The 25964-nt window shown below is 42.6% G+C and overlaps 3 protein-coding genes across 3 annotated transcripts in view; 2 read left to right on the top strand and 1 right to left on the bottom strand.

The window, feature by feature from the left end:
• The window catches only part of CCDC38 (coiled-coil domain containing 38), a 38562-nt gene extending 32798 nt beyond the window's left edge, over window positions 1-5764 (top strand). The window contains exons 15-16 of the mRNA XM_059680879.1: window positions 2596-2689; window positions 4961-5764. Coding sequence (XP_059536862.1) covers window positions 2596-2689; window positions 4961-5074 — 208 coding nt within the window. The 3' untranslated portion in view covers window positions 5075-5764. The remainder of the gene's footprint in view (window positions 1-2595; window positions 2690-4960) is intronic.
• A 191-nt stretch (window positions 5765-5955) lies between these two features.
• Window positions 5956-12111, bottom strand: SNRPF (small nuclear ribonucleoprotein polypeptide F). Its single transcript, XM_059681939.1, has 4 exons — window positions 11980-12111; window positions 9972-10097; window positions 6696-6760; window positions 5956-6089 (listed from the first exon to the last, which is right to left on the bottom strand). Exons 1-4 carry the CDS (start codon window positions 11980-11982, stop codon window positions 6023-6025), a joined length of 261 nt encoding a protein of 86 aa, XP_059537922.1. The 5' UTR covers window positions 11983-12111; the 3' UTR covers window positions 5956-6022.
• LOC132227153 (uncharacterized) overlaps window positions 11308-25964 on the top strand; it is a 39233-nt gene continuing 24576 nt past the window's right edge. The window contains exon 1 of the mRNA XM_059681938.1: window positions 11308-12153. Within this exon, the coding sequence (XP_059537921.1) occupies window positions 11634-12153 (520 nt within the window). The 5' untranslated portion in view covers window positions 11308-11633. The remainder of the gene's footprint in view (window positions 12154-25964) is intronic.

Consider the following 25964-nt stretch of genomic DNA (forward strand, 5'->3'; position numbering starts at 1 on the left):
GGTAATATGCTAATTAGACCAGGTTGACTGGATATCTTCCGGACGTCCGACTTCTTTCCAGACAAAGCCACGATGGCAGGGACGGAGGCAGAGGCGGTTAGGGGTGATCAGGCGGGCAGGGGAGCAAGCAGTTAGGGGCCATCAGGCCTGTAGGGGAGATCAAGCAGTTAGGGGTGATCAGGCTGGCAGGGGAGCAGTTAGGGGTGAGATCAGGCCAGCGCAGGGGAGCAAGCATTTAGGGGTGATCAGGCCAACAGGGGAAGGCAGTTGGGGGCCATCAGGCCAGCAGAGGAGGGCAGTTGGAGGCGATCAGGACAGCAGGCAGAGGCGCTTAAGGGCCATCAGGCAGGCAGGCAGGCAGACAGGCGAGCAGTTAGGAGCCAGCGGTCCCAGATTGTGAGAGGGATGTCCAACTGCTGGTTTAGGCCTGATCCTGCAGGGTAATATGCAAATAGACTGAACAGCAGAACCGGTTGCTATGAGGCACACTGATCACCAGGGGGCAAATGCTCAATGCAGGAGCTGCCCTCTGGTTGTCAGTGCGCTCCCACAGGGGGAGTGCCACTCAGCCACAAGCCGGGCTATGGCTGGCGAGTGCAGCGGCGGTGGCAGGAGCCTCTCCTGCCTCCGCGGGCCTAAGCCATCAGTCAGACATCATCCAAGGGCTCCCGGATTGCTAAAGGGCACAGGCCGGGCTGAGGGGATCTCCCCCCCCCCCGCCCCCGGCCCACCCCTCCACAGTGCATGAATGTTGTGCACTGGGTCTCTAGTTATGAAATAAATGTGCCATTACCAATGGAACATGAGCACTGAGGAGGAAAGGAACCAGAAGATCAGAAAGTTCACCAGATGCAACTTCCAGTTTATCTGTAAAATAGCAGTAATGACTTATAGAGTTGTGAGGATTAAATTAAATGACCTATGTAAAAGCAATAAAGCATGTTTGGCACATAGTAAGATTAGCCATTAATATTAGGTATTTTGTTACTGCTTACTATATTACTGGTGCATGTGGGATACTGCTTCCCACATATAAAAATGAAGTCCAGAATAGATCAAGGTGATATTGAGAAGTTTTATCAAATATAAAGCAAATGTTTAAAAATTTTAAGATAGCCAAAACTGGTTTGGCTCGGTGGATAGAGCGTCGGCCTGCGAACTGAAGGGTCCCAGGTTCGATTCCGGTCAAGGGCATGTACCTCGGTTGCGGGCACATCCCCGGTGGGGGATGTGCGGGAGGCAGCTGATCAATGTTTCTAACTCTCTATCTCTCTCCCTTCCTCTCTGTAAAAAATCAATAAAATATATTAAAAAAAAATTTTAAGATAAAGATTACTCCTTCCATTACATGACCTATAATTACACTAATAACACTTGTATCTCCTTTTTAACATATATTTTTTATTTCAGAGAGGAATGGAGAGGGAGATAGAAACATCAATCATGGGAATCATTAATTGGGTACTTCTTGCACGCCCCCTACTGGGGATCTAGCCCACAACCCGGGCATGTGCCCTTGACTAGAATAAAAACCTGGGACCCTTCAGTCTGCAGGCCAACACTCTATCCACTGAGCCAAAACAGCTAGGGCCACTTCTTTTTTTTCAGCAGAAAATAGTTATCCAAGGATAATTACAACTTATTTTCAGTAGTGATACATGAATCTAATTCCAATTGTTTATTGTTCTTATCCAGAGAATTTTAGTTGATTTTCCCCATAGTTGGGGGCACTTAACATAATATCTGATCTGGCATAAAAGTATTTAACACCTTAACTCTTAAAATTAAATATGTCCATGAAATAGCTATCACTTATTGAGTGCCTATTCTGCATCGAGCATTGGAGTAGAAAAATTGTCTATCAGTGGTCGGCAAACTGCGGCTCGTCAAACCGCGGCTCGCGAGCCACATGCGGCTCTTTGGCCCCTTGAGTGTGGCTTTTCCACAAAATACCGACTTCTGCGCATGAACCACGAAGTTTCAATCGCACTGTATGTGCGCACCGCACATGGTATTTTGTGGAAGAGCCACACTCAAGGGGCCAAAGAGCCACATGTGGCTCGCGAGCCACTGTTTGCCAACCTCGGGTCTAGGTTAGCTAATTTTATCCTCACAACCCGAAAGAAAACAAGACAAATTGCATTTGTTGGTCTTAATTTGAGAATACCATTCAAAAAGATTAACTGGAAAATGCACTTTTGTGGTAATTCACTGAACTACACATTCGTGGCTGGTGTACTTTCCTGTATATTTCAAGAAGACTTAAGGGAGGGTTGGATAACTGGAAGTTAATTCGAGTGGCCATTGTACAGATGAACTGTGACGTGCTGAGTTTGAGTGACGAGAAGGCTTTACTGAGGTGCTTATTTAGACCAAGAGGGGATAGATTTTTACTTCTTCCAAAATGGTGGCATGCAATTTCTTCCCATTTCAACACAAATCAGATGTGTTATTGAGATTTCACTTGAATATTCAAAAGCCATAGTTATGGGTGAAGATGAATTATTACTTTCATTTAACCTTAATGGAAATAATATTTAGATTGGTCATTTACTTTCTGTGACTTATAGTTAGAACATTTTCCCCTCTTGATAGGTTTCGTGAAGAGAAAATGAGAGAAAAACAAAAACACCAAGAAGAAAGGCTAAAAGCTGCTCTGGAAAGAGCAGTAGCACAACCAAAGAAAAAGGTTCGTGTTTTGCTATTAATAGGCCCAGCTACATCAAAGTGTGAGTGCTTCTGTGGTATAAAAACAAAATATCTAATTCACTGAATTTATCCAGATAAAACTTCAGTAGTCTTTCTTGCTCAGCTTCAATTGGTCTCTCTCTGGTTCCCTGCTACTTTTGGAATAATTCAAACTACGGATAACAGTTCTCCATTAGGCCTACTTTTCAGTAAAAGAAACTTGTCCCTTCCTCTTTTTCTTTCCTTCCCAGGTTCACGAAACCAGATAACTTTAAAAACTAATTTTTTGAATAGGTAGTACAGGCATATGGTTCAAAGTTCAAAAGCTACAAGAGTAGTTAGTGAAAGTTGTCATCCTTAGTTCCCCCTGCCCCAGAAATAGTCATTGCTAACAGTTTCATCTGCATCCTTCTGGAAATATCCTATGTATTTGTGTCAATTGTTCTTAATGGTAGCTGATAATCTTGCTTCTTTCACTTAACAATGGAAATAGTGAAGCCAGAGAATTACATATAACTGGGTCTTGTAACCCTCACATGAAATGATAATCTTGCTTCTTTCCGAAGCAATTTCCGAAGTACGGTAATTGTAAATATGTGTATCAAAAGGTAATGATTACCTTATTTTATTTATATTAACATTTCATCTTTTGTTGTTCCAACTGGAAATAATGTAATATCTGATTTATAATTGCTAGATTTTTTTCATTACAAAAATACTGACTGCTAAAATTATACAGTTAAAATTATATCCCGTATCACTCCAGATGTAACTCTCCTTTGTAGAAAAAAGTAAGAACATTGGGCTTACGAAAGAAAACCAACTTCAATGAAATTGGATAGCTTTTAAAGCCTTCCTTCTGTAAATAATTTTTCAGTTGTTTCAATATTGAGTTTTGCATGTAATAGTTGACAAGTCAAGTTGAAAAAACAAATTTTTATTGTCTAGAAATATATATAAAAAGAAATTTCCCACAGGACTGGAAGCCAAGGTTCTGTATATTGCAAGATCACCTGCACCTGTAATAAGAAGTTTTGGGATTGGGCAGTCAGAGAGCTTATGGTCGGTCTCTGCACCTAGTGGGGAGGGCCTTTCGTTTCCATATGCTACTCTCCCTCCTCTAGCTCTAGGTCTGAAATATATTCTAGGAACCCAATATCATGGCTATCTACAAAGATAATGTGGAAATTGGTTGTTAACACAGTGATAGCTAACCCATAGTGAATGCTTATTGTGCACCTCACAAACAGCCTTTTGAGGTAAGGACTTGAAAAAAGTTCCAAAGTATGGTAATTGTAAATATGTGTATCAAAAGGTAATGATTACCTTATTTTATTTATATTAACATTTCATCTTAAAGAGTCTGTACCTCTCTAGTTCAGCTGTTCTATGAACACCTGACTTGTCCTCTTCTTCCCAAGAGAGAATTAACCATTCATCATTCTCCCACATGTATACACTCCACTAAACGCACAAAATTGAAATTATTTAAAAATATATCCTTCCTTCTAGGCCATGAATGAGTTTTATGACCTCTGTATCTCTATTGCCTAGCACACAGGGGATACTCAACAAATGCTTGTAAACAGACTAAAAATGAGAATGAAAACTAAAACTGGGAAGAAAATAGAAAATAAAAATGGTGATCTGATAAACTGACAATGTATGAAAACCTGTGATAGAAGTTCTTACCCAGTTGGGATACTTCATCACGGGAAATTTTCTCAGATAAAAAATTCTGACTTTAGGAAAGGAATTCAGGGGTTCCGTTCCCCTAAGGGCATTTTTGTTGCTATAATTATGGGGAGGAACTCTACTGTCATTTAGTTCCCTGGGGCCAGGAATGTCAAACATTCTGCAATGCAAAGGACAGTCTCACATAGGGATAGTGCTCCTTTTGAGACACAATAGAGATGCCTCATCAAATCTCAAGTCCAATAGAATATCATAGTTTTGTCATCTATTTGATACAAATTCAGCTGTCAAAGCAAAACCAAAAAGTTTACAGAGGAAAGACTAAAGATGATATAATTGAGTATATGCCCCAGAGAAAATGAGTAGGTGTGAAACTAAGGATTTCCCTAAGCCTATCCTGGTGGGAACACCTCCAAGAGCCTCCATTTCACGAATGTTTAAAATCAATCCCTATGTAATTGACTATTTACTATTTTAAGCCGTATTATTCCTTGGAAAAATCAAGTTAATATTAGTATTTTACTTATACTTCAATAGAAAAAGATTATTCTAAAGAATATTATTTCTTTTGTTTCAGCTGGGAAGAAGACTTGTCTGTCGTTCAAAACCATTATCTGATAGCAAACATCGACTACTTTTAGCCAAGGATACAAGAGTAAAATCAATAGAGGAAGAGTATTTTTTCACTTGAATAGAAGCAGTAAGGCCAAAATGTTTTAGGCATATTTTAAAGATTCTAGTTTACAGTAATGGCAATATTCTGCCCCATATGCTTGCCTAATCAATGTGATTTAGACATGCCCTTGTTCCAAAGGTTATAGGATTGGAAATGGGGAGTTATTTCCTTTTGTTGAAGGCTTTTTATTATCCATTGCCTAAGTATTATTCTAAACATTATACACCTATACTTCGATTTGTCCAAGTTGGGGATACACATCCAAAGTTATTTTATTGATGTAACTATACGGTTAATGACCATTAAACCGCAATAGTGGCATCCTCTGACATGAGACTTTGAGGTTATGTCTCAGAACATAATTGTGAGACTGGTTTTTAATTCATATTAAGGAGTACTGTTCAGAAACTTAATCCTCTTAAATGAACAAACCCAACTGTCTTCAACCTAAATGTCAGTTCACAATTTCTGTTGTGCTGTATATCCACAATCATTTTCATTTTTGTTGATGTTTCATTTTAGCTATATGTGTATACTATTTAAGCGTACACTGTAATTTGTCTATTACTAAGTAAAAATATATATATATAATATATATTGATACAAAGAAAATAGTTCACTGTATACATGTAAAAAAATGGCTCAAAAAACTTTAAAAGAAGCAGTTGCTTTTAAAAGGTCTCAGTTAATATATAAGTACAAGAAAAGGGCTGTAATTCATCTTCATAAACATTTATAAAGCATATAAATAACTCTCCTTTGTAGAAAAAAGTAAGAACATTGGCCTTACGAAAGAAAACCAACTTCAATGAAATTGGATAGCTTTTAAAGCCTTCCTTCTGTAAATAATTTTTCAGTTGTTTCACTATTGAGTTTTGCATGTAATAGTTCACAAGTCAAGTTGAAAAAACAAATTTTTATTGTCTAGAAATATATATAAAAAGAAATTTCCCACAAAAGATGCTATTCTCTCATTTCTCCATCTTCTTCCTCTTCTTCAACACCCCTGATATAAAGGACATTATTACACCTGTAAACAGAAAAACAGTTCATTTTGTTGTTCCAACTGGAAACAATGTAATATCTGATTTATAATTACTAGATTTTTTTCATTACAAAAATACTGACTGCTAAATTTATAATATAGCATTTTTTCCTTTCTCTTTTTAAGGTTTTACCACTGATTTTTTACAAAGCACATGGCACTTATTTTCTCACCATGTGGTTGTTATAAAATGGTATCTTTATGATCTTCCAAAGGGAATGACTAGAATTTGAAGGTATAAAGTTAGTTCTAGAAAATGAGTTTAACTAAAAATCCTAGCAGCAGCCAGACCCAACTACAATTAAAAACCAAACTCTTTTAATTAAAACCACTAAAAAAGGTTACAGCTAAAACCAGAAAGTTTAATATCAATACTAGAAAAATATTAAGGATGAATAGCTCCAAAATACTTAAATCTTTGACAAGTTTAACAATTTCAGACTCTTGATGTCTAGTTGTAGAATAATTTGGTAAATTAATAGCGTTTTTAAAAAGTAATTCTGAAACTGAGGCACTAAATTAGTTTTTTTAAACAGATTATTTCTAATGTTCACCAGTAATTCCTTACATATACTACTACTGTTTTGTTACCTTATTAAAACTTCACCCAGGTGTCCAGACAAGGCTCCATCTATGTATTCTTCTGTGTTTGCAAGCTTTAAATAAAAAGAAAATATATTAATGATACAGAAGGAAAATAGCTAAGACACACCTAATACCGGTGAGAGAACTTGTTAACTGAGACCTTTTTATATCAACTCATATTTATCTATAATTAATATTAGTTTTCTATTACTACTGTAGTACATATGGTTTCATATAAATATTAGGTAAAAGTTAACATTGATGTATGTAGAATATATAGTAAAAATTGTTTCAACAGTTTTTTTAAAATCTCTCAGTTGTGTAATATTTCTTTCTAGTGGACATTAGAATAACATGTCAAGGAAGGAAATCTCCCAAATTATGAATAAGTTGACTAAAGTTTTCCAAAGCAGAAATTAACTTCTCTTGGAATACTAACTTTATACTATAGTATCATATTGAGGAACCTAATGGATGTACAAAAGTTATGGCTAAAATACTTTTATATTAATCATCAACCAAACCAAAGTCTTGAAGATTTTTTTTTAATTACGTGCTAAAAAACAGGAAAACATGTTCTTAAAAAGGAGGTTAGACAATAGAGTAACCTTACAAGCTTCCAGTTATAAAGTAATCACTAGGATATAATCTATAGCACAGGGAATATAATCAATATCACAATAACTCTGTATAGTGACAGATGCTTACTAGATTCATCATGATCACTCTAAGGCATATGTGTGTCCTAAAAAATGTACACACACTTTGAATGATTATAAAGTCAGTGTTTATTAACATACAGTTCATTTTCAAAATGAAAAAATCTCCAGACATGAATAATTTGTTTTGTCATCTCCTGCTTTCAAACTGATGACCGTTCTGGTCCAGTTACTGCTGATAATGCGAAGGAATGGAATAGCAAACACCAAGAATTATTTTGTTGGGTATCTGTGCACCCTTAATTCGCCGACTGTTGCCAGTTTTGTACCATAAACTCTCTTTTATGTATCCCCATAAAAAAGTCTAGCGGATAAATTTTCTTTGTTCAAAGCTTAATTTGGCTTCACTCATTATTTCAAATCAGTTAAACCTGAAAAGGAGTGAAAATTAAGTGAGTTATCAGCTGTTAAAGTGTGTATACATTTTTGGGAGACACACTTTGAAGAATTATAAAGGCAGTGTTTGTACTTCAACTACATTTTCAAACTTCCAGTAGCATTTTAGGATGAATTTCCTTTGTTCAAAGCTTAGTCTGGCTGAAAAGAAACATCAATTGAGCTATCAGCTGTTAAGGTGTGTATTACATGTTTTTTGGGACACCCTAGGTAGCTAGATAGATATAAAATCACTATATTATAAGCCTAAAGCTAAGTATTTTAACAACTATACTTTATTTTGATCCAAAACACTTTAGGAACTGGGATTTGATACTCATTCATAAGTACTTAAATGCAACATTTTCTTTACTATTCTGGCTTGTGGGTTACATACCTTCTATGTGATAAAATATTTTATACAGGGATTTGTGGAGACTTGAGGTCTGATATAGCCTTCATGTTTCAACTGTTAAATGTTCAACATTTAAAAGTTTTGAAAAAGTAACCTTTATAGTTAGGGAACTATACTACTCTAATTTTAGATCAAAATGTTTAGCTTTCTTCTACATACAGGTAATAAATTTTACTTTTAATTTTTAAAAATCACAATCCATATAATGGGCACTCAAATATGTGCTAAGAGGACAAACTCAAAGGCATCATCAATGTAGTTAACGTTACTTCAAAACTGGCAAGTTCACTAGGAAGTTATATTACTTTTTAAAAAAATTATTCTTTATTGTTGAATAAAGTTACATTACTTTTAAAACCAAATATTTGGTGGGTATTCTTTACTCCCTTCTTTTATTGAGATACTAGAGGCCCGGTGCATGAATTTGTGCACTGGTGGGGTCCCTCGGCCTGGCCTGCAGGGATCGGGCTGAAACCGGCTCTCTTGACATCCCCTGAGGGGTCCCAGATTGCAAGAGGGCACAGGCCAAACTGATTACTGCTTAGGGAATTTTCCAGGCCAAACCATGCTCTATATAAATCTTGGGGACATGAGCATCATCTGTTCAGGTAGAAAATAGTATGGCTGTTCCTCAAGAAATTATACAAAGAATTACTGTATGATCCAGCAATTACATTTCTGATATATAACTAAAAACAGACTCAAGCAGATATTTGTATAGCCATGTTCACTGCATTAGTCACACTAGTCAAAATGGAGAAATAATCCAAATGTCCAACAGAATAGATTAAAATGCAGAGTATACATATAATGAAATATTACTTCCATAAAAAGAAATTCTGATACATGCTACACCATGAATGAGCTTTGAAAATATTATGCTATAAGCCAAAAGGACAAATTTGTAGGATTCCATTTAATAGAGAGACAGAAAGAATAGTATTTACCAAGGGACTGGAGACAGCGGAAATGGGGAATTACTGTATTTTTTAATGGGTATGGATGTCACTGTGGGATTGAGTCATACACTTGAAAATGGTGAAAGTGGCACATTTTGTTATCACAATTTTTTAAAAGTTCACAGAAATATTCACAGAAGCTAATGTAACAGACATGCAGTCAGCTGATCAATTCACTTGGCTGATGTCTTTTCCCTCAAGAAATCCTTTTATGGAATTACTCTGATGTTGTACTTTCAGCATTCATTAAAAACTGAAGAATCTGCCCTGACTGGTTTAGCTCAGTGGATAGAGCATCAGCCTGTGGACTGAAGGGTCCCAGGTTCGATTCCAGTCAAGGGCACATACCAAGGTTGTGGGCTCGATCCCCAGTAGGGGGCATGCAGGAGGCAGCCAATCAATGATTCTCTCTCATCATTGATGTTTCCATCTCTCTCTCCCTCTCCCTTCCTCTCTGAAATCAATAAAAAAAAATTTTTTTTTTAAGTAAGAATTTTACTTGAAAAAATTTTTTCAGAGTTAAGTGCTGAGAAAGGTTTTTCTTTTTCTGCAAATTTGTGTTTTCCCCTTCTGGCAATAGGAATCAAATGTCCAAGCTCTTCTTACTTTTAACAACTAGGGTCAAATCTGGGGCTGTATTTTAGTTTAACATATCTCATACGCAGTCCATCACATCCTCCCTGATCTTGGCTTTTTCCCCTGAATTTTTGCTTTATCAATTTAACTGCATTCTCATACATCACACTAAACCTTAGAGGAATAAGGTGAAGAAAAAGAAATGCAATTTAGTTATTTTTATAATTCTTTAGCTTACCTGCATGTTCATATAGCCATCTACAGATACCAGGTAGCCTTTGTACTCCATTCCCCACTTAAGTTTCACCATTACTGGCTTTCCTGTTAATCCATTGAGGAAAGGTTTGGGATTGAGGGGCAAACTCTGTACAAAGAACAAAAAAAAAAAACTCAATTATTTTCCAGAGCTCAGTGCCCGCCACCTACTACTCTGTTACCAAATCACTAATTTTTACGGCATCACTTTTATTTGTTAAAGAGCATCAAAAATATTTAAATACCCAGTTAGCCAATTTCCTCTTCATCCATCAAAATGTACACAAGTATTCACTATTTCCTTAGGAAACACTTAATAGCTATTAAACATCACTCACTGTTCCAGGTTACAAAGAAACAAAGGCAAAGGCAGTTAAAAAAAAAAAAAATGCAGGTGACAGTCCCTGTCCTCAAGAAGCTCACAGTAGGAGGGAGAAGGGCAAAACACATACAAATAGACTATTGCAAGGTTGTAAGAGGAGATATGCTATGTACAAGGGACCAACCCAATCCAGTGTTAAGAGAAAAGGAAAGGTTGCCTGAAATAAGCAATGCTCCCATTTCAAAGGATGCGATAGATTCCCAAGGGGAAAAAAACAGCTGTTCTAGGCAGAGGAGACTACCTATGGAACAAGCAGGGAAGAATGTAGCAACCAACAATTCAGTGCTGTCAGACTAACTCCCAATATGCGACTACAGAGGGACGCAGGGGCACTAGACTGTCTTTTGCTCGAATCCTAGGAACGAGGACTGGGTTTTGCCTGACTTCAGTGCCTCTTACATGTGAGCTATCACTTAGTGTTTGTTTATTCAGCAAAGCAGTAGTATCTCTAATAATCACACACTGTTTTCCTCCGTCTGCTTACCCATCAGCCCAAAGAACCAAGAAGCTTAGCTACTAACCTTTAAAAAAAAAAAAAAAAAAAGCACATTCAGAGTTACCTAGGGACAAGGGGACTGCTGCAATCACCTCCCAATGAGTCTCCAGTTTCCACTCTTGTCTTTCTCCAACTTATTATCCACACAGCAACTGTTATTATTTTTTTTTTTATCACATCATGTTTCTGCTTAAAATGCTTCAATGGCTCCCAACTGCAGTTGGAATAGAATCCAGACCTCCCCATGTGGCCTGAGAGGTCTAGCCTGACCCTAACCGTTAGAGGTAGAGTCATAACCACCATTCATGCAAGAAACTGGCGTTCTGTTCATGCCTCCAAGGGGTCGAGCCTTACTTCCGGCCTCAGGGCCAATCAATGCTCCTGTTTCCTGGGCTCGGCACACGCTCCCTCCAGCTCGTTAAGGGGCCGCGTTTCCCGTCATTTAGGTTTCAGGCTAAACCCCGCCCCTTCCGGGGATGCTCTCCCCGACCACTCTGCCAAGGTACCCGCGCGCCCCCTCCCAGCAGCCGGCTTGCCTCCTTCTCAGCACGGATTATTTGTAATTCTATATATTTCTGTTGTTGTTTGATTAACGTCTGTCTCCCACGCCCGACAGACTTAACCCAGACCAAGGTCGGCATCGGTGCTTTTCACCTCATCGTCCTACCGCCGAGCACAGCAGGTGGCAGGCACTCGGTAAATATTCGCTAAATGAACAAAGGAATGCTCCGGGGCTCTGTGTTCAGAGCGCTGCGAGTCCCAGCAGCATGGAATGGAAGCGGGCTTTCATTTCCAAGTGGGACGGGAGACACCTCCTCGTCCTCACCCCGACCCTGCGGCCCCAGCCAGCGAGGATATCTCGGGCTCGGATTCAAAACGAAGCCGAGGGGAAGGGAGCGGGGGCACTCCTGGGCAGCGGGGGGCAGCGGGAGGGGCGCGCGCCTCAGACCCCGGAGCCGCCAAGAAAGGGCTGCCGCCCGCCCGCGCAGCGCCTCACGCGGATGAATGGGAAAGGCGCGAATCAACCACCAGGCCCAGCGACGCGGAGCCCCCGCGCGCGCGCGCTCTCTCCCCGTCTCTCGGGAGACGCCATCCCTTCTCTTTCCTCCTTACCATCGCGACGACGAGCAAATGCTGTAGGCTACTCGCCGCCGACCCAGCTCTTCTCCGTCCCTGGTGCTTGGAGCGCCTACCCCAGCTCGGACCGCGAGAAATGGCCGCCCAAAAGCAGCGTGACCTTTTACCTCCGACTACTGCTCTTCCGCTCCTATGATTGGACGCAAAGAGGTAGGTGCTGATTGGAGGAGATGGTGAGCAGTGTATCCTAGCAACCAGCGATGCTGCGCGCCTTGGAGCCTTCCGCGACGGCCTTTGGGCTGCTTCCGCCCCTCGACTCGCAGCGAGCCCCCTGCGAGACTGCGACGGTAGTGAGGCCGGCGGGTTTCTGAAGAACGAGTTCGGGGCTCTCCAGTTCCTTCTTCATTTTCCCTCAGATTCTGTGATCTGGGGGCTCCTCTGCCATCGTCCCCTTCTACCTGACTGTTCGCCATTCTGTAATGCTCACTTCGACCCACTTAAAAAAATGGGGGAGAAGCAAGACGAAGGGAGGTGAAACGCACCAAACAAAGTTAAGTACAGAATATATTTCAGATGAGGTCCTATGGAGACTAGAATATGGTGCGGTGAGCTCCCTGTCCCTCTGTGTCTTTTGCATCGCCAGCAGAGACCTGGTGCGGGCCCTTTTTCGTGAACAGGATTTATAAACTAAGGACGTGGGGGATCTTTACACTCGCCCTGACTATCCTTGAGAGCGCAGTGGTGTTATTGGTCAGAATCCCACTTGTTCTTCCCCAGTTCAGCCTTTCAGCTCGCTCAGATCTGAAATGCCTAATGCAGTTCTTGGAGAAAACACACTTTTAGTAGTACTGTTTTTGGTTTTGTTCTTGCAGCGCTAAGGAGATGAATTTGGGCTTTAAGTTTAGATGTTGTGTATTGAGGCCTTGTGGAGAAGTGGGGAAGCCTGGAGGCAGCCTGAACTCAGAACCTCCGTCCATCGCGTGAGGATAGCATCGGGCAGTTTCTTAACTTCCTAAGGCTTTGTTTCCTCAGCTGTACGTGGCCTGATAAACTAGCCACAGCTTTCTGGGGATTAAATAATTAATGAGGAGAGGTTAGGGCTGTGGTTGGCCATGTAAGGGCTCTGTAGATGTTAACTATAACTTTAATGTTGTCCCTGCAAATGTTGGAGAATGCTGACAAAATACAGCAATTTTGGGCATGGTTTATGCCAAAGAGTTGGAATTATTTTTTACCCCCACGTTCAGTGGGTTTTTTCCTTAGTTCCAGAACCATTTACTGGATATTTAGCTTTTGTACAGATTTGGCATTCCTCCCATGTGCCAGGCTCCTTCACAGTTGTTATAATGGAAATCTTCCTACACAGACCCATTTAGTAGTCACAGCCCCATTTCTGAGATGAGAAATGAGCTGAGCAGGTAACTTGTGCAGGGCCAAGATAGGTTTCAACCTGAAAATTCTTTGCTTTTCCTACTTTATGATGCTAACTTTCAAAAGCTTTAGAAGTCTTATTTAGAACTTATTTTCTAATTTTTTTCATTGAATTTATTGGGGTGACATCTACACTAATAAAAGAGAAAAATGGTAATTGGCGTACGACGATACCCTTTTCATTGGCTAATCAGGGCTATCTATATGCAAATTAACTGCCAACTATGATTGGCAGTTAACTGCCAACTAAGATTGGCAGTTAACTGCCAACAAGATGGCGGTTAATTTGCATATGTAGGCACAATGCAGGAAGGCGAAAGGGAAAGAAGGAAGAAGCCCCCTGCCACTGACAGTGATCGGAAACCCAGCCATGATCGGAGAATCAGGCGCCTTTGCCGCCCTGGCCAGTGATAGCAGGAAGTAGGGGTGGAGCCAGTGATGGGAGCTGGGCATGGTTGGAGCTAGGGGTCCCTTGCCTGGGCCTAAAGTGGAGCCCACGCTCACGGGGCCGCTGCAGCTGCAGGTCCCCGCTGCCCGAGCCGGACGCCTAGGCCAGAGGCGTTAGGCCTGGGCAGGGGTGGAGCCTGCAGCCGCAGGGAGCTGGGGGTCCCCTGCCCAGGCCTGACACCTCTGCCGGAGGCCTCAGGCCTGGTCAAGGGGCCGATCCGGTGATTGGTGATCGGAGGGTGATGAGGGTCAACTCCTCTGGCTGAGGCATCAGGCCTGGGCAAGGGGCCGATCCTGCGATTGGAGGGTGATGGGGGTCAATGCCTGAGGGCTCCCAGTATGTGAGAGGGGGCAGGCTGGGCTGAGGGACACTCCCCCCCCACACACACACACCCAGTGCACGAATTTCGTGCACCGGGCCCCTAGTTGTTAATAAAATTATATAGGTTCCAATTGTACAGTTCTATAATACATCATCTGTGTATTCACCACCCCAAGTCAAGTCTCCTTATGTCACCATTTATCGCCCCTCTATCCCCTTCTACCTCCCCCACCCCTTTTCCTCTGGTAATCACCATACTGTTGTCTGTGTTTATGAGGGGTGTTTTATTTTGCTTTGTGATTGATTTTTTTGTTTGTTTGTTTTTTTGCTTAATCCCTTTATTTTTTATACCCAGTCCTCCAATCCCCCTCCCCTCTGACAGCTGCCAGTCTGTTCTCTGTATCTATGAGTCTGTTCCTATTTTGTTAGTTTATTTTGTTCATTAGATTTCACATATAAGTGAAATCACATGGTACTTGTAGAAGACTTATTTTTTAGATATACTTTTGAAGACTTATTTTTTAGCTGTTATTTCAGTGAAGGAAAACAAAACGTTACTGTAATCTACATTAAAATGGTTGCGTTCAAAGTTGGTCTTTCTCCTTATGTTAAATATTAATCTCATGTGGATCCTAAAGCAAATTAAATCTGAAACATTACTGGAGGCAAAAATAACAAAACTGAAGCTGCCCTACTTCAGGCACATAACGAAAGGCAGGGCTCTTCAGAAAAGACAATAATGCTGGGAAAATAGAAGGCAGCAGGGAAAGAGGAAGACCAAATATGAGATGGATTGACTCCATAAAAGATGCCAGAGCTGAGTGGCTGTTGAGGAGAGGACATCGTGGAGTGGCCAGAAGTCATAGTCAGGTTTATTCATACTAAGTTCTAGCAATTATCAGGCTATGCTAATTGGAGCTGCTGCAATTCTGAAAACAAAACATTTTAAACATTACACTTGGTACCATATATTTGGTCAAGTCCCTGGACCTCTCCAGGCCTTAGTTTTGCACTAGTTAAAATAAGGGATTGAAACAGATTATTTTAAGGGCCTTTCTAGCTTCAATATACTATTACTAGAGGCCCGATGCATGAAATTCGTGCAAGGGGCGGGGCCTCTGCCGCCTCTGCCTCCTCTGCCTCGGCCCCCACCACTGTGGCTTCATACAGAAGGATGTCTGGTCTAATTAGCATATTATGCTTTTATTATTATGGACTAGAGGCCCGGTGCACAAAAATTGGTGCACTCAGGGGGGGTGGGGAGGTCCCTCAGCCCGGCCTGTGCCCTCTCGCAGTCTGGGACCCCTCAGGAGATAACGACCTGCTGGCTTAGGCCTGCTCCCGGGTGGCAGAGGGCAGGCCCAATCCCTAGGTGCAGCCCCTGGTCGGGCTCAGAGCAGGGCCGATTGGGGAGTTGGGGTGCCGCCCCCTGTCATGCACAGAGCAGAGCGGATTGGGAGGTTGCGATGCCACCCTCAGTCACTCTCAGGGTAGGGCCGATTGGGGGGTTGGGGCACCGCCCCCTGTCACACTCAAGGCAGGGTTGATGAGGAGGTTGCAGCGCCACCCCCTGTCATGCACAGAGCAGGGCCCATCAGGGGGGTTGGGGCTCCATTCCCTGTCACGCACAGAGCAGGGTCAATCAGGGGGTTGGGGAGCTCCCCGCTGTCACACACAGAGCAGGGCCCATCAGGGGGTTGGGGCGCTCCCCCCTGTCATGCACAGAGCAGGGCCCATCAGGGTGTTGGGGGGCTCCTCCCTGTCACGCACAGAGTAGGGCCAATAGGGGAGTTGGGGCACCACCCCCTGTCACACACAGAGCAGGGCGGATCAGGGGGTTGGGGCACTGCACCCTGTCACACTCAGGGCAGGGCCGATGAGGAGGTTATGGCTCTACCCTGTCACCCACAGAGCAGGGCCGATCAGGGGGTTGGGGAGCTCCCACCTATCAGGCACAGAGCAGGGCTAATCAGGGGGTTGGGGTGTCACGAACAGAGCAGGGCAGATAGGGAGGTTGTGGCCCCGCCCCCTGTCACACACAGAGCCGCAGGGCAATCGGGGTTTGGGCGCTGCCCCCTGTCACACTGATCCCGGTGCCGGGAGGCATTTTACCCTTTTACTATATAGGATAGAGGCCTGGTGCACAGGTAGGGGCTGGCTGGTTTGCCCTGAAGGGTGTTCTGGATCAGGGTGGGGGTCCCCGCTGGGGTGCCTGGCCAGCCTGGATGAGGGGATGATGGCTGTTTGCAGCTGGTCACACACCCTTCAGGGTGGGGGTCCCCACTGGGGTGCCTGGCCAGTCTGGGTGAGGGGCTGAGGGCTGTTTTCAGGCTGTTGGGTGACTGAAGCTCCCAACCGCTCCTTTTTTTCTTTTTTCTGGGCCAGCTTTAGCTCTGAGGCTTGGCTCCAGCTCTTAGGCCTCGGCTGCTGAAAGCAGGTATCTGGTTTGTTTGGGTTCTATAATTGAAACACAGTTTCAACTCCAGCTTTGAGATCCCAGCTGGCTGAAAGCAGGTTTCTGGGGTTTTGTTTAGCTTCTGTATTTCTAACAGTGTTTGAAACTGCAAGCTCAGAGGCTGGCAGCGGCAGGCGGGGAACGTAGGAGTCCTCCGTCACTAAAGCAAGCAAGTCTCATGTTCGCTTTAAGCTGCCTGGCTGCCGGCCGTCATCTTGGCTGGCAGTTAATTTGCATATCGCCCTGATTAGCCAATGGGAAGGGTAGCGGAGGTACAGCTAATTACTATGTTTCTCTTTTATTAGTTAGGATTCTCTGATATTTTAAATTAATAACTGGAAAAAATGAAGATTAAAATAAAGAATATCATTTCCATTGTAACTATGCTTTCAATTATAGATTAGTTATAATTTATTATTAATTATTAATACATATTAATTACTTTTCAGTTTGGGCAACAATAAGCTTCTTGTAGATTAAACCTTTCAGTTTTCCGTGTATGTTGAGAACACTAGGCAGTAAAATATAATTATTTTAAAAGCATACAGTGTGAAGTGAGATTTTTCAGTTATGTTAACACTTGTATCTTGATTCTCGGAATACAGTAGAGCAATTAAAAATGTGATAAATTAAGAAGGAAAACTAAAACTGGTTAATCCTAACAACAATGTTGTGAAGTAGGTATTATTAGCTAGAGTTGCTAAGTAGCTCGCTCAAAGTGCCACAAGGAATATACCTTTAAGTCAGGATCTGTCTTTCTCCAGACTTTGCTCCTTTCGCTCTTCTAATCCAAACTGTAAGAACCTCAGGGAAAACAAACAAAGCATCTTACTTCCACACATATTTCACAGCCTCAGTACGATAGTGAAATTCCTATACTGCAGACTGAGAGTGAATTATTTTGAGAGATGTGACTGTCGACTTAATTACCCATACACATGACCTTCTGTATAGTATCAGATTCATCTGTCAGTCTCTGAATCAGGCTTTGGTGAGTGGTCAAAATTAAGATCACTCATATCAGAATGTCTGCTATGCTCTATATCATTCTCTGTCTATAAGCAGAGGACATATAAACAGCTAGCTCCTGGGACTTTAGAGGAAGATTTAGCTTCTTACAAACCTACCACCTCTTATTTTTATTTAAATATGTTTTTATTGAGTTTTAGAGGGAGAGGAAGGGAGAGTGATAAAAACACCAATGAGAGAGAAACATCATTGTTGGGCTGCCTCCTGCATGACCCCCTACTGTGGATTGAGCCTGTAACCCAACCGTGTGCCTTAACCTGTTGACCTGGGTCAAGGCTCAGCTGCTGAACCACGCAGGCCTGGCACTACCCCCTCTTTTGAGTAGTTGTCCTTCATAGGCTTGCTTAAAAAGACCTTTTCCTATGACCCCCCCCTCCCCCCCGCCCTGGCTGATTCTGAATGGACAGATTCTCAGCCCCCTTCCAACTGGTAAATGAATATATTGCTTATCCTCATCTTTACGTTTTACGGATAGTCTTCATAATAACTTACCTAGAAGACAAATGGCAAAGCTTGCTTAGAAGACAAATGACAACTGATTAAGGAAGAATCAATCTTGGTAGGTTTCTGCCAGATACCCCTACCATTTTAATGTGAACTATCAGCAGTTTTTGTCATGATGGAAGAAGGAAAGGATGATACTAAGAACTACTGCCTTCTCTCAAAAGCAGCATGCTATCTATTTGCATTGTTCTTAGAGAGGATTTAATGAAGCCAACATATAGATTATGCATAGCATATTGCCTTTGCACATGCTGTTCCCTCTGCGTGGAATGCCTTGCTCTTCCTTCTCTGCCTACCTTCCCAGAGCCAGCCCAAATAATACGTTCAGTATGAGCCCTTCCCAGACTCCCATGGCACCACTCTTTCCTCAGGTTCTGACAGCACTTCTTTCCTGCCTCTGGGATAGCAGTTAACATGTTGCAGAACAGCCTGTGTCATTATTTGTGTGTCTCGACTCCACTGGAAGCTTCTTGAACGCAGGGACCGTGGTGTGCTTTGCAGCCCCTGCACACAGAACAGCGCCTAGCACAGAGGAGGTGCTGGGCTACTGATTGTTAAATAACTTCCCTGCCATAGTGTGAGATTTTTCTTGCTGGGGTCCAGACCCATATTCATGTATTGTTTTAATTTATTTTTATGAAGTAATAAGTATTCTCCTATTTATTTATTTCCTCCATACATCTGGTTATATCACATTCCTAATTTGTATGTATGTGTATATATATATATATATATATATATATATATATATATATATATATACTCTCCTGTCTTTTTTTTTTTCTAGAGAGAAATATATTAAAACTAGAGGCCCAGTGCATGAATTTCATGCACCAGAGGGTGTGTGTGTGTGTGTGTGTGTGTGTGCGCGCGCGTGCGCGTGTGTCCCTCAGCCCAGCCTGTGCCCTCTCACAATCTGGTACCTCTTGGGTAGGGTCCCTAGGCCTGGCTGGAAACAGGGCCTATGGGGGCTTTCCTTTCCCCAACTGCCTGCGGCTGGCCCTGCCCCTGCCCCTGTCACTGCTTGCCATCTGTGTGGTGCTGCCCTCCCCTCCTCCGCCACCGGTTGCCTCCCTCTGCGGGTGACAGGTGTGGGGTGTGATCACTTGGCTGGCCTGGGCCTTCCTCTGCAGGGTGATCATTGGCTGGCCCTGCACACCTGCCACAGCATTGCTGGCCAGCAGCCTGGGCCTCCCTCTTTGGGGAAATCCATCGTGGAGCGCTGCCATTGATCTATGGGCGATTGTAGGGTGATGGCGAGGTCCCCTGACCAATCACATCGCACCTGCCTTGGCTGGCCTGGTGCCAGTGCGTGTCATAGCGTGGTCATCTGGAAGGTCGTCCGGACAGTCGTTCTGTTGTTCAGTCATTTGATTGATTTGCATATTATGTTTTTATTATTCTAGATGTTAATAGTAGCTTTCTCTGGTGATAAGATTATGGGTTATTTTTATTCTATTTTTTCCAAATGTTCAGAAATAGTTTATTTTTATATTTTTCTGTTTTCTCCAAACGTCTACATATTCATAAAAAAAATACTTAAAGAAAAATATATCTCTTTATTTCCAAATAAGGGAACCGAAGCCAGGAACATTACATAGGTAGATCATGGCTTAGATTGAAGCCAGGAAACCTGCACTGGCTCAGCCACTTTTTGCTGTAAGGTAAGAACCATGAAAACCACCATGATTCCTCCAGTTCTCATCTGACATAAAGAAACTGAACCACTAAACCATCTCACTTCCTCTTGTTCTTATGTAAAGGTGAAGATTGTTAGAGTTGGGTAAAAGATCACTAAGAATTAATTGTTGGCGCCTAACTCACCTTATGTGGTAAATTGAACTTTTTTTGGAAACTTAGCACATACAGTAGTTGATAATGAAAGGTACTGTAAAGTATAGTGATAGTGGACAACTTAGGTAATATGTGAGGATAATATATTTGGCAATGAGTGAAACATCTGAACGTGTAATTGGAAGGTGGATGGTATATACTTGATGTTTCAACATTTCCTGTGATTCTGTAGTAGAATTTTTAAAGGAAACTATTTTTTTAAAAAATGTCTGGGAAAAGGCTCCTGTGGTTTTCCAACTCATAGCAAATTAGAAAGAAAGCTATGCTGCCCAATTTGCTTCAACAAATATTTTTGGATTACTTACTTTGAATCTTTTACTAGACCACAAATAGAAATGCTTTAATTATCTTGGAAAGGGCATTAACTACTTTCAAAGAAACTTTCTACAATTAGATTTTAACTATTAGATAACTAGTTTACTACACTATAAATCACTCAAAGGCAGGCAAGGCATCTTAACTCATCTTTAAACTCTAATCCTGGTGCTGACCACATAGTAAATCCTATCTAATAACAGAGAAACATGGTAATTAACCGTACCTCCGCTACCCTTCCCATTGGCTAATCAGTGAGATATGCAAATTAACTGCCAACCAAGATGGCGGCCTGCAGCCAGGCAGCTGAAGCAAACAGGAGGCTTGCTTGCTCCAGTGATAGAGGAAACCAAGGTTCCCCACCTGCCACTGACGGCCTCTGAGCTGCAGTCTAAGCAACTATGTTGCAATTATAGAAGTTAAACAATCCCCAGAAACCTGCTTTCACCCGTAAGAGCTGGAGCGAGCAGGACCGCAACAGTGTTACAATTATAGAACCCAAGCAAACCCAGATACCTGCTTTCAGCAGCCGAGGTCTCAGAGCTGGAGCCGAGCCTCAGAGCTAAAGCCAGCTCTCAGCTCCAGTGACAGCCATAGAAGGTAAATAAATCCCAGAATAAAAAAGAAAAAGAAAAAAAGGACTGACCAGGCACCCCAGTGGGGACCCCCACCCTGAAGGGGGTGTGACCAGCTGCAAACAGCCATCATCCCCTCATCCAGGCTGGCCAGGCACCCAAGCAGGACCCCTACCCTGATCCGGGACACCCTTCAGGGCAAACCAGCCAGCCCCCACCCGTGCACCAGGCCTCTATCTTATATAGTAAAAGGGTAATATGAAAACTGACCCTGATAGCAGAAAGACTGGGAATGACTGGTCACTATGACACACACTGACCACCAGGGGGCAGACTCTCAATGCAGGAGCTGCCCTCTGGTGGTCAGGTCGCTCTCACATGGGAGGAGCTCTGCTCAGCCACAAGCCAGGCTGATGGCTGCCAATACAGCGGTGGTGGTGGGAGCCTTTCCTGCTTCCTCAGCAGTGCTAAAGATGTCCGACTACAGTTTAGGCCTGCTCCCCACTGGCAAGTGGACATACCCCGAGGGCTGCCGGGCTGCCAGAGGGATGTCTGATTGCCATCTTAGGCCCAATCCCCCGGGGAGCAGGCCTAAGCCAGCAGGTGGTCATCCCCTGAGGGGTCCCAGACTGCGAGAGGGCACAGGCCGGGCTGAGGGACCCCCTCTGCCCCCCCGAGTGCACAAATTTTTGTGCACCGGGCCTCTAGTGTATATTATCAAAGGCCTGTGGCCGTAACGCCATAATGACCAACGACCGGATGGAGAACCATGGAGAACTGGGTGGGTGGCAGCAGTGGCTGGAGCGAAGCAGCCCAGGTCACCAGGAGGTGCATGGAGCACCTCTCGGTCCCTCCCCCTGGCCCATGAGCCGCTCGCAGTGGCGGGACGGGGCTTGCGGCTCACGTGGTGCGGCCCACAGGCTCCGACCACAGCAAGGCTGGCGGCGGGCAGGTGGGGCGGCAGGTGGGTGGGTGCGGCGGGGCATGCATGGGTGGGCGGGGCCACACAATTTCACGCACTGGGCTTCTAGTGTAATAATCATTGTGTCCTTCTCTACTAGTTTATAAGCTTTATGAAAGGAAAATGTTTTCCTTATTTAATTGTTCTAAGATCATCATTACCAAACCTTAGAACACTATGACTCAATGGAGGTGTTTAATAGATTTTTAAATTGATAATGATAATAGTAGATGACATTTATCAATGTGCCCAACTTTGTGCTGCCACAAAGCAGGAGCGCCTCTGCCCAGAAGGACTCGGACCATCCTCCATTCCGTCACAGACCGGTGGGCGCCTCCCCAACAAAGGCCACCACTGCCCTCCTCCTGCGTCTGGGCAAGGCTCCCCAATCCGCACCACCTGTGCCCCGCCCCTCGCTGGGCACACCGCTTCACCCCCATGCGGTCACCACCCCCTCCCACGTGCAGCCCTGTGTTTCCTTCCCTTTTCCATTCCTGCGTCTTTTTCTTGTTCCCTTTCTGTATTTCTGTTTCTGCTCTCGGCCTGTCTGCATGCAGGCCTGCCTTCCTCTCCCTCTCCTTTCTTATCCCCTCCTATTGTATCCTATCCTACCTCAGGCCTTGCAGCTGCCTGAGCAGAGGGCAGGGACGCAGCCTGCTGATCCGGTCATGACATGATGCTGTAATGGACAATTTACATATTCCTCTACTATATATATATATTGTAGACCCCCTTAATTCTTGGTAATATCCCAGTTTTAGAGACATTAAGATTTAGAATAGGTAATGTAATGTATTTATGCACCTGTTTTCTGTATTGCAGCATGAATTTTTTTCCCCTATAAGTTCTGAGGCAAAACACTTGTAGCAGTTAAGCACTGCAGACTTTTATGCCAGTCGGCCTGGTTTCAAATCTCAGTCTGCCTCTTATTTGCTTGTAGCCTGGGAAAATTACTTAATTTCTCTGACTTTAGACACTTTATCTATAAAATGGGATAATAATATTTTCTCTTAGATCACTCAAAAACACTTCATTAGAACTAAGTAGGCATTTATTGTTTGATTTTTAAAGCCTTTGCAAGATAGATTGTATTCTTTGCCCAAAGTATCTATTAGCTTTTAGGGGAACTGAGCCTGTATTATATTTTCAAAGACTTTTGCTTCAGGATATCTCCAATCCTAAAAACAGCTGTCCTATCAAGTTATTGACACTAACAACTCACGTAAGAACATGATCTTAATGAGACCCGTTTCCATGCATTCACTACCCACTATAAACCAGTTAATTTCACATAAAGAAAACCTCCAATCCATAATTATAGCCTTTCCTTCTCATCCTAACCATCTAGACACCTACTTTTTCTATATCTCTTTACAATGGAAATATATATTCATTAGTATTTTCTTGGTCTCTTGCTCTTTCCTCCTCTACCTTATCAGTTAGTCTTTGCATAAATAAGCCTGCTAGCTATATTCAGGTAGCAAATGAACAGAATTCATTTTTGCCAAATGAGACGCATTGGTCCAGTGGATCTATTTGGAATGCATTGGGCTCTTTATTAATGAAGATGAATTTTTGAAGGCAAAAAAAGTTGTCTTTTTCTCTAAGACTAGGAAATGTTTTCTGAAGTTAAGTTTAGGAACTGTAAGATATGGGATTTTTATTTGATTTTGTTGCAGGCAATTCTGATGGCTAAAAAAGAATACAGATGTTAAATTAACAAAGGCTAATTTTGGACAGAGGATGTAAGAATGATTATTTCCTTTTTGTATTCTTATACACTTAAAACATTTCCCCCTGGGAATGAAACCCAAATGTCTCCTCTTTGAAAATGTCAGAAACCATTTACCTAAAATATGATTTTATCACCTTAGTACTGTGGTTCTCAACCCTGGCTGCTCATTAAATCATCTGAGAACATTCTTTCTAATGCCATGCCTGAAACCAAATAGAGAGATTCAAATTTAATTGTTTTGAGGTGGGACTTCAGCATTATTATTGTTTAAAAGTGTCCCATGTAATTCTAATTTGAAGCCAGGTGTGAAAGTCAATGAGGTATGTGCTGCTTATCTAAATATCTACATAATCTCTTAGTAAGTTCCTTGGGAAAGAAACTGATTTCAATACTTCATTTTATCCCTTATGGAACATTTGATTTATATTTGTTGCTTTATTGAAGTTAAAAAGGAAGAAGGAAAGAATGGGACCTGTGATCTGAATTTTGTAATTCAATGATGTAATTGTGATTAATCAGAGATGCAATTAGTTTATTTTTTAGTCTCAGTGCCACACATTTACTTTACTGTCAGCCTTAAGCTAAATCTCAATGCCTGTCTCTGCTAGAGTAATTAGAAATTTTACATCCATGACCGGAATAATAACAGAATGTGTTCCAAGACCCTTGTCAGTCTGTTTAATGAATGTCTGATGGCCATATGCAAAGGGGATCTGCTGCCCTCTGGAGGGTATAGTGCTATTACAGATGAAAACAGCATTTCCTTATGTATATACTAAAGACCCAGTACACGACCTACACCCTCTCGCAGTCTGGGACCCCTTGGGGGATGTCCAACTGCCGGCTTAGGCCTGCTCCCCTAAGCCAGCAAATCGGACGTCCCCCAAGGGGTCCTTAGCGCTGCCTCAGAGGCAAGAGAGGCTCCTGCCACCACTGCTGTGCTTGCCAGCTGTCAGCTTGGCTTCTGGCTGAGCAGCATTCCCCCTGTGGGAGCGCACTGACCACCAGGGGGCAGCTCTTGCATTGAGCGTCTGCCCCCGGTGGTCAGTGCGTGTCATAGCAACCACTTATCCCGCCGTTCGGTGGAGTGCATATTAGGGTTTTATTATGTAGGATTCCAAAACAGGTGAGAAGTTATGAAACAAAAATATTTCATGGTCAAATTATTTGGAAAATGCAACACTATCTCTGTGTAATGAAGTCACAATGCAAATTAGCAAAATAAAAACTGAGCCTGGCCAGCATGGCGCAGTGGTTGAGCGTTGACCTATGAATCAGGAGGTCATGGTTCGATTCCACATGCCTGAGTTGCGGGCTCAATCCCCAGTGTGGGGAGTGTAGGAAGCAACCAATTGATGATTCTCATCATTGATGTTTCTATCTCTCCCTCCCTACCCTTCCTCTCTGAAGTCAATAAAAATATATATTAAAAAAACCTGAGAAGTTCTATAATAAAGAAATTTGTTTTTCAAACAAATTGCACCATTTTCTCCACCACCTAAGTCCTGTTAATATTTGGAAAATTAATATTATACAAATAATATTTTGTATTAATAATATAAAGTAACATTTTGGATTTGGAGAAAATAAAGGAGAAAAACTTAAAATGAAAAAATTTCAGTAAGCTAGAAAACGGGAATGGTTTATAAAGTAGATGCATTAAAATGAAAAGGTCCAGCCCTAACCAGTTTGGCTCAGTGGATAGAGCGTCGGTCTGCGGACTCAAGGGTCCCAGGTTCAGTTCCAGCCAAGGGTATGTACCTTGGTTGCGGGCACATCCCCAGTAGGGAGTGTGCAGGATGCAGCTGATCGATGTTTCTCTCTCTCATCAATGTTTCTAGCTTTCTATCCCTCTCCCTTCCTCTCTGTAAAAAATCAATGAAATATATTTTTAAAAAATGAAAAGGTCCCACATCTGTGCAGTGACATTTTAACTGGAGATGTATAATCAGATGTGCCAGTGTGATGTACCATGCAATAATATTCATGTTTATCATTCTTCTTAGTTTTTATCCTAATGAAGCACTTGAGGTGTTTGTGCTGTTTGGGTAACACATGGAATTGTGACTTGTGCTTTATAACATATGAAGTTGATTTCGTCTACTGTTAAAGGCACCAGGAAGCACATTAGACCAAAAATGTATGGATAGCAAGAGGCCAGGCATAATGGGGTTCCACCAACAAGTTCAGTTAGTGCAGGTGTGGGCCCCTTGTATGCAGTTTACAGCTGAATTTTCCTCAGGCTCAGAAGATGACAAATGTAGTAGGAATAAAATATTTTCAGTCAAAAGGCTTTGTGTCATCAGAGAGAGAAGAAATACCAGCCAAATGGCTGCCTGCCGTGCACCTTGTTGGCCCCAGGGCCAGACTGGAAATACAACTAAATTGGAGAA

The sequence above is a fragment of the Myotis daubentonii genome, chromosome 2 (assembly GCF_963259705.1).
Source record: "Myotis daubentonii chromosome 2, mMyoDau2.1, whole genome shotgun sequence".
Taxonomy (NCBI): domain Eukaryota; kingdom Metazoa; phylum Chordata; class Mammalia; order Chiroptera; family Vespertilionidae; genus Myotis; species Myotis daubentonii.